Genomic DNA, 9,261 nt, shown 5'->3' on the forward strand with positions numbered 1-9,261 from the left:
ACAAAATTAATTTTGCATGTATATGCATTTTTTTTGTAAAAAAAAAAAATTTACAAAAAACAAAATTAATTTTTAAACAAAAAAAATGCATATACATGCACATGCAATTTATTTACATGCAATTATTTTGGGTTTACTTTTTTTAGATTTATTGAAAATCACTGTTTTTGCATGGTCCACAATTTTGATATACATGCAATTCTTTGAAATTTTAAACCGCACAAAATTTTTGCAGACCTAAATTTTAAAAATAAAAAAATGAGATATACATGCAATTTACTTACAATAAAAAATATATATATGTCATTTTTAAACAAAATTACTTTTACTTCAAATTATTTTGTATTGATATATACATATTTTTCATGAACTATCACAAAAATAATTTTCAAAAAATAAATATGCATATTTTTAAATCATAAACCCAAAAAATAAATTCTTAAACCGTTCAACCATTTGAACCATAAATTTCAACCCTAAATTGACAAACATAAACCCTAAATTTAACTATAAACCCTAAATTTTACCCTAAATTTTACCATAAATTCACAATTGACAACTATAAACCCTAAATTGAACCATATGACATTCAAGCAATTTTACCATAAATCATAATCCTCAATTCGAGTAATTGAACCAATTCAAGCAATTGAAGCATCTAATTTAAGCAATCAAGCAATTCAACCATCTAATTCAAGAATCCAATCGAACTAATTCGACCAATTCAATCAATTCAACTAATTACTCACATTTAACGCTAAACATTGAATCAAACCAAACCGAATCACATTACATCATTTAATCACATTTAACCGAAACCCTAAACCCTAATCGAATCAAAAAGAAGAAAACTCACTTGTTCGATCGAGAGAGAAGCGAATCGAGGCGCGAGGCAGTGACGAGCGTGGTGCGAGGCAGAGAGGGGTCGACTCGGCAAGGCTTCTTTCTTCTTCTTTTTTCTCTTTTTTTTATGTTTTTTTCGGCAGAGAGGAGGGGGAGAAGAGGCAGAGAGGAGGGGGAGGGGCTCACGGGTTTAGGGTTTATTAGATGGGCAGTGGGGCGCCAGATGGGGGGGCGCCTCACTTGTGGTATGGAGCGCCAGATGGGGGGGCGCCTCACGGGCTTTTTTGGGCCGCCTGAATCCCAGGCGGTCAGGGCAGATTTGATAAAAATTTGGAGACAGGGGCATTTTTAAAATTTTGATTTGTTTTAGGGATATTAATAAAAATCGCCGCTAATTTTTTCCAAAAACCCCCCTGCACTTTACTAAAATTACAAAAACATAAAAATGCTTATAAGTTGAAGGAAAACTCGTCTGTTCCTTTTCTCCTACATGAACAAAAATATGCATATTATAATAGCCTCCTGACAGTTATTTTATTTAATAGATTAAATATTTCATATATTAATTAAATCAGACAAACAGAAAAAAATTACCTTGTCCTGGAGAGAGGTAAACTAGCATTTTTAACATTTAAATCATTATTCTTATGTATGGATGAAAATATTGACTCGATGGGACCCACTGTCATACTAACGCTAGTCTTCTCTTCAGACACCGAGTGCGTGCAACTCTTTCTTTCTCTCACACAGTCACAGTGTCACACTTCAACTTCTATTGCTCAGCAGCTCCAGCCAAGGACCCAAATCCTCATCAAAACCCTAGCTCCAGCTAAGGGGAATGCCATGCTCCTCTTTCGCAAAACCCTTACTCCCCGCCTTTCTCCCTGGGCCACCCTCTTCACCTCCTCCGTCTATCGCTTCCTCTCCGCTCCGACGCTCCACGAAACCCCATCTCCCACTTCTCAATTTGCGGTTCAATACCTCATCGGATCTTGCGGCCTTCCCTCCGACAAAGCAATCCGAGCCTCCAGGTATATATCTCACATCAAATGCCCAGATAAACCCGATTCCGTGCTCAGCTATATGAGGCAGGCTGGAATCGCCGAGCCCCACATCGGAGCCGCTGCGTGCCGGGACCCGCGGTTCCTTGGCCTTCACGTTGAGAAGTGCTTGAAACCCAGGATTTCCGAGCTGGAGGAGATTGGTTTCTCACCTTCTGAAATCTCCCTTCTCTTCTCACTTTGTCCAAACATGTTCCTTTACACCAAATTGAAGCAAAAGGTTCAGTTCTGGATAGGGATTCTCGGCTCTGTCGAGAAACTGTTGAGTGCCTTCAAAGTGGGTAATTACCTTCTAGGAGTAAACCTTGATAATGCTGTCATACCCAACATAGCATTCCTTAAAGAACAATGCGGTTTATCCGCTCGTCAAATTGCCCAACTAGTTAAATCGTCTCCTAGACGGATCACATCTAAGCCCGAAGTTTTTAAGATGGATGTGAAACGGGTCAAGGAGTTAGGGATTTCACCCCCATCAAATACATTTGTGTATGCGTTGATTGTCGTAGGTGGCCTGAACCAAAGCACTGTCAATGCAAGGTTCTGCCACTTAAAAAGTCTGGGACTTTCACATGAGGAGGTGACCCTTCTGATAACTAAATGCCCAAGTGTGTTGGATAAAACAGAGAAGAATATTGGCCAAAAGATGGAGTTCCTGTTGAAACAAATGGGTTGCAGTAAGATTGATGTTATCCGAAATCCATCTCTGCTCACATATAGCTTGGAGAAGCGGCTCATCCCTCGGAGCCTTGTGCTGAAACTTCTCAAGTCCAAAGGAATTCTCGCAGCTAGTAATGCTTTTGCTTCTTTTACGAATCTAAATGAGAAGCGTTTTTTGGAGAAGTATGTTCTACCTTATGAAGAAACCGTTCCTGGGCTCCACCAAACCTATATTGATGCTTGTGCTGGGAAAACTCCAGTAGCTTTGGATTTTCAGTCTAGCTAGTTCATTTTTTTTTTTTTTTTTTTTTGTATTTTCATTTCCATTTCATTTTTCATTTTTTTAAGTGACATCTAAAATTGGATCTTATTGTTTCAAAATATATAACTGATATTCAGTTCCATTCCTTTCGAGTTAACTTTAGCATGTTGGCCTGACAAATATTTTCTATTAACCAAAAATATTATCCAACTCGAACAATCAAATTTTCAACCCTGCTAACAATTACATAATCAATACGGAATTGTTTTTATGTCCACCATCTTAGAAATGTTACTGAAGAATTACTAAACAATGTCTGAAACTTATAGTGATGGTTATACGTTTGATGCCAGCTCCATAAAGAATTTGTGTAATGTGGCTATTTCCAAGGTCAAGTTGGGAATTTGGCGCCTTGAGTATGGCAGCTGATAATACAGGAAAGTTACATCATACAAAGATTCATACAAACACATTCTGCATCGCTTATTTTCTTTAGGGGGAATTTCATGTAACCTCTCACAAGTTTTAATGTTACACATTCCCCTCTTCAAATCAGTATTTACATATTTGATCTTTAAGATTGTAAAAATTCACATGTTTGTGCAATCCATCATATTTAACTTTAACTTTATTTAATTTCCCAATTTACCCTTATTCTTTTTTTCCTTCTCTAATGGAGCAATTCCATTAATTTTATCGTCAGTAGTGAAATAAGCCGGTCTCCTCGCTTGCATCGCTTCTCTTGCTTGGATTGCAAAGCAAACAACTGGCAGTGCCATTTTTGTGGTCGAATGGAAAGAAACATGTCATCTAGCAATTCATCTCCTCTGTCTGAGATGCAACTGCTGGATTTCACCGAGGCGCCTTGGGACGAGAACGAGAACGAGAACTTTCATCTGCGCAAGTATCTGTGTTATGAGATTGATTGAGATGCAATATTATCTTAATAGTCATTTGTTACCAGTACATTATTTGGGTAAATATATGCAAGTTTGCATCATTCTAAAACGAGACGACTGTTGTTACCAGAGAAGATGTTGCATACCACACCAGAAATAACTAAACTTGCTGGTTGACCTTTTCTCAGTTATCTGATTATTAGACATAAGCATGACACTATGTCTTGATTTAATTAACTGCTTCTTTTATTCTACTTCTCATTATATAATTTTGAAAAAGATATTTATCTAAAGATTACATTTGATTTAATCATAGTTGCATTATAAAAGCAGTCATGTTTCTGTCTGATGTTAAGGTGAGATGAGCATCATGGTTTCCTTTAGAAGAAGGGTCCTCTGGTGTTTAATTATTCTGCTAATATCCGCTGTTTCTGTTCGCGGCAAAAGTCAGCTTGATTCTAATGATAACGCAATGTTATTCAAGTGTATTGTTACAATTTGTGATCTAGTTATAAAGACAGAGAAAGGTCAAAACAATGAATATTTTATAGAGAAATGTTTATGTACCCCGAGCCACCAAATTCGAGCCCGTTCCCGAACTGGTTTAACTGAGTTTAACTGTCTGCTAATAATGATAATTTATTAATTTGTCATTAATTAACGAATTGTTGTTTTAACGCATTGCAGTTTTAATTTGATTGTTTTAAACGTTAGCTTTGCATGCTTTTGTACTGTGTTTTAATTTCGTTGACAGTTTGTTATCCCCGAATTAGTCCCCCTGATTTTTAACGGTCCTCTAATAATTAATTAACTACTTAAGTACTTTAACTAGTTAAACTAGTTATAAGTACTTGAACGTACTTTCAGGTACTTTAAAGTACAGTTTAAACCGAATTAGCTTGAAAATTAAAAACTTTTGATATTTAATAACTAAAAAAATAGTCTTCATTTTAAACAATTAATCTATTAAATGAAGATTTTTCAATGTTTGTAAACACAAGTTTATATGCTTTAAAAAGTGTTTGATGAATAAGCTTTAAAATATTTTTGTAAACACAGATTTTTCAATGTTTGTAAACACATTTTTATGTACTTTAAAATGTGTTTGTAAACACAGGTTTATATGCTTTGAAATGTGTTTGTAAACACATGTTTATATGCACAAATTTTAAATGCTTTGTTTATGTTGTTTGCTTGCCAGTACATATTGATTTATATACTTTACTTGTTTACATGTACTGTTCCTGATACATTTGTATACAAGTCTGCATTTCTTTTTGGCTTACAAAACTGACTCCATCATCTTCGTGCCTTCGACATTTCTTATATTTAATCCATTATTTGGAGGTACATTATTTTCTTTTTCCTTTATATTCCAATTTTCTTTCTTTTTTGTTCATATTTCTAGAAATATATATATATATATATAGGAGATGGAATTGTCAAAACTTGATAACATTCTTCTTGATGCAAACTTCTGTACAAAATTGCAGACTTCTCATTGATACTTGTTCACAAGTATTGGTCTTGGTGTTACGCATGTCTTAGAACCTGAAACAATTCACAGGTATTGATATTAATCAGAGAATTTTCAATGTTTTGTTTATGCTTTACTTGTTCATTGGTACTGTTCCTGGCACATTCTGCACAAATGAAAAAAAATGTGCTGGGGGACGCTCTCGGGGATTAATACAAATTTAGAGGTAAATTTCGTGCTCAAGGATGTGCTTGGGGATTGGTTCAAATTTAGAGCTGTAAATTTTTGCTCGGGGACGAATTCAACAATTAATTTTTGTTTTAAAAAAATAAAAATTTAACTCATTTACAATGAAAGTTAAACACTTGAATGCAGTTGATTAAATGCTTTCCTTTATATGTTTAAATTATATGATTGTTTCGCTGCATTTGGCTGTGCTTTTGTTAATTTTTTTTAACAGAGCGTTTTTCTCTTCATGCAGCAAAATTCTATATAATAAAAAAAGATTGGTATTGTTATTGCGCTGTATGAAGTAAAACTTGATTTTTTTGTTGCCGACATTCTAGAAAGTTGGGGAACGCGGGCGGGTACTTTGTTTGGGGTACAATTATCAGCTTCCTATTTTATAAGTTATTGTTTTTAATTGTTTTATGTATTATTTTTTTGATCGCTAGACCAAGTATTAAATGAATTTGAAACTTTAAATATTTTGCATGCACAGGCATCACTCACGAAGTACTTGGATTTCAACGATTGGGATTCGTTGTTTGAAATCAATCCGATAGTCTTTTGAAGATGTGCTCATCAACCTCTTTTGGTGAGCATATCACACCCTAGTTTTGCTCTATTTATAAAGGGAATTGGGCCTTTTTTCTTATTGGTTCGGCTGAAATTGTGATTTAATGGCCTTGGGCCGAAATGTGATAGAAAATAAGAAAAGGAATAAAGATGTGGGCTTTTGCACAATTTAGGATTTAAAAATAAGGAATCGATTTTTAATCGAATGCTTACGTTAAACAGCTCAGAAGATGATTAGAAAAGTCCAGGATATGATGCCTTCATGATTAGCTCATAACATAATTTGAGCAGATACGAAATAATCCGATTAGACAATATATGATCCCGAAACAAATCTAATAAAAAGTTTCTATATAAGTTTTAAAATTAAAACATAAACTATTTATATTGTTAATTAATAAAGATAATTAACTAGTAATGTAAATATTTATTCTATACTTATTTACAAAACGACGGATTAGCGATATAAATAGATTAATAATTAAATAACAAATTTCGTAACTTGAATAGGAATAGATACAACAGGTAAACTTAGTTTAAAAGTTACGTTTCTAAATTTTATAATCAAACTAATAAAGTAAATAACAAACACAACCGTATTTAATTAGGTACATAATAAATACGATTTAATTTAATAATTACGAAATTATCATAATTTATCGTAAAGTTAGAATTAGAAATTTATATTTCGAAACCGAATCTGAACGATTATATTAAGTTGTATATTAATTAAATTAACTCAAATTAATTTAGGTCGTTAGAAATAAAGTTAGTTAGGAAAAACATATTAAATTACCGTAACTTAGGAATAATTATAAATCTATTGCACGAGTTGATAATATTCATATTATGCATATTACAATAGCCTCACTCTTATTATTTTTTAGTTTTTACTTTGTGGCTTCAAAAATTGAATGTGGATAATTTCTAACGTGGTTGTAGACTTGTAGGTCTCTAGTTTTTGTTACAAATTAAATCATAAGTTTGACATTTCTTATTTAATAGATTAAATATTTAATATATTTAAAAGAGTAACACTTAGGTGCTATATATAACATAAGATCTTTCATGTTACGGCTTTAAAAATCTATAATATAAACTTTAAACTTAAATCTAAGTAGTTCAATAAATTATTATATAATGAACTCGTAGCATACTTTGTTATTATTTTTGAATTTTTTATAATTTATGAAAGATGATAAAAAATAACTTAAAAATAACTAATATTTTAGATCTTATTTTACCATCTTTTATAAATTATAAAAAATAATAAAAAAATTAAAAAAATTTAATTTTCTATAAGTTTTAAAGTGTATACAATAAATTTTGAAGACCATAGTTGATAGCAAGTCAACTAGCCTTACTCTTTATTCTTATGTATGAAAAAAAAAATATTGACTCGATGGGACCCACTGTCATACTAACGTTGGTATTCTCTTCAGACTGAGACTAAGTTCGTCTATTTCTTCTCTCTCACTTGACTTCTGTTGCTCAGCAGCTCCAGCCAAGGAGCCAAACCCTCACCAAAACTCTAGCTCCAGCCAAGGAGAATGCCATGCTCCTGTTTCGCAAAACCCTTACTCCCCGCCTTTCTCCCTGGGCCACCGCCTTCACCTCCTCTCCGCTCCGACGCTCCACGAAACCACATCTCCCACTTCTCAATTAGCGGTTCAATACCTCATCAGATCTTGCGGCCTTCCCTCCGACAAAGCAATCCGAGCCTCCAGGTATATATCTCACATCAAATTCCCAGAAAAATCCGATGCCGTGCTCCGATATATGAGGCAGGCTGGAATAATCGAGCCCCACATCGGAGCTGCTGCGTGCCGGGACCCGCGGTTCCTTGGCCTTCACGTCGAGAAGTGCTTGAAACCCAGGATTTCCGAGCTGGAGGAGATTGGTTTCTCACCTTCTGAAATCTCCCTTCTCTTCTCAGTTTGTCCAACCGTGTTCAATTACATGAAATTGAAGCTAAAGGTTCAGTTCTGGTTGCAGATTTTCGGCTCTGTAGAGAAACTATTGTGTAGCCGGTTACCTTCTTGGAGTAAACCTTGATAGTGCTGTCATACCCAACATAGCATTCCTTCAAGAACAATGCAGTTTATCCGGTTGTCAAATTTCCCAACTAATTAAAACATCTCCTAGACGAATCACATCTAAGCCCGAAGTTTTTAAGATGTATGTGAAACGGGTCAAGGAGTTAGGGATTTCACCCCCATCAAATACATTTGTGCATGCGTTGATAGTTGTAGGCGGCCTGAGCCAAAGCGCTGTCGATGCAAGGCTCTGCCACTTAAAATGTCTTGGGCTTTCACATGAGGAGGTGACCCTTCTCATCACTAAATGCCCAAAAGTATTGCAAATAACAGAGAAGATTATAAGCCAAAAGATGAAGTTCCTCTTGAAACAAACGGGTTGCGGTAAGATTGATGTTATTGTAAATCCATCTCTGCTCACGTACAGCTTGGAGAAGCGGTTCATCCCCCGGGGCCTTGTGCGGAAACTTCTCAAGTCCAGAGGAATTGCCGCAGCTAATAATGCTTTTGCTTCTTTTATGATACTAAATGAGAAGCGTGTTTTTGGAGAAGTATGTTCTACCTTATGAAGAAACCGTTCCTGGGCTGCAACAAGCCTACATTGATGCTTGTGCTGGAAAAAATGCGGCTACATAATAGTTTAATTACTTGGTAGATTAGGTACTGCATTTTTTAGTCTAACTAGTTCAAGTTTCTTTGTTATTTCCATTTGGTATTTCATTCTTTTAAGTGATATGTAAAATTATATCTTATTGTTTCAAAATATACCACTGATCTTGAGTTCCAATGCTTTCATGTTAACTTTAATATGTTGGCCTGACCAATATTTTCTTGTAACTAAAAAGATTATCCAACTCGACCAATTTGAAATTTTCAACCCTGCTAACAATTAAATAACCAATACGGCATTGTTTTTATGTCGACCAACTCGACCAACTTCAGCCTGACCAAATATTTTCTTTTAACTCAAACGATTGTCCAACTCAACCAATTTCAACCATGCTAACAATAAAATAATCAATACAGAATTGTTTTTGTGTCGACCGTCTTATAATTGTCACTCAAGAATTAATAATAAAATAATCAATACGGGATTGTTAAATGTCTAATGCCAGCTCCATAAAGATTTGTGTAATGGGGCTACTTCCAAGGGCAAGTTGGGAATATAGGGTGCTGATTTGTGCTGTTTGCTAGTGCATTGGGGATAGGAAACAAAAATTACCTTGTG

The 9,261-nt window shown here is 34.6% G+C and overlaps 1 protein-coding gene across 1 annotated transcript; it reads left to right on the forward strand.

The window, feature by feature from the left end:
- The first annotated feature begins 1,515 nt into the window (after nt 1-1,515).
- LOC144545682 (transcription termination factor MTERF15, mitochondrial-like) lies at nt 1,516-2,964 on the forward strand. Its single transcript, XM_078294234.1, has one exon. It carries the CDS (start codon nt 1,516-1,518, stop codon nt 2,845-2,847), a length of 1,332 nt encoding a protein of 443 aa, XP_078150360.1. The 3' UTR covers nt 2,848-2,964.
- The last annotated feature ends 6,297 nt before the right edge of the window (nt 2,965-9,261 follow it).

Source organism: Carex rostrata, chromosome 28 (genome assembly GCF_964058835.1).
Source record: "Carex rostrata chromosome 28, lpCarRost1.2, whole genome shotgun sequence".
In the NCBI taxonomy this organism is placed as follows: domain Eukaryota; kingdom Viridiplantae; phylum Streptophyta; class Magnoliopsida; order Poales; family Cyperaceae; genus Carex; species Carex rostrata.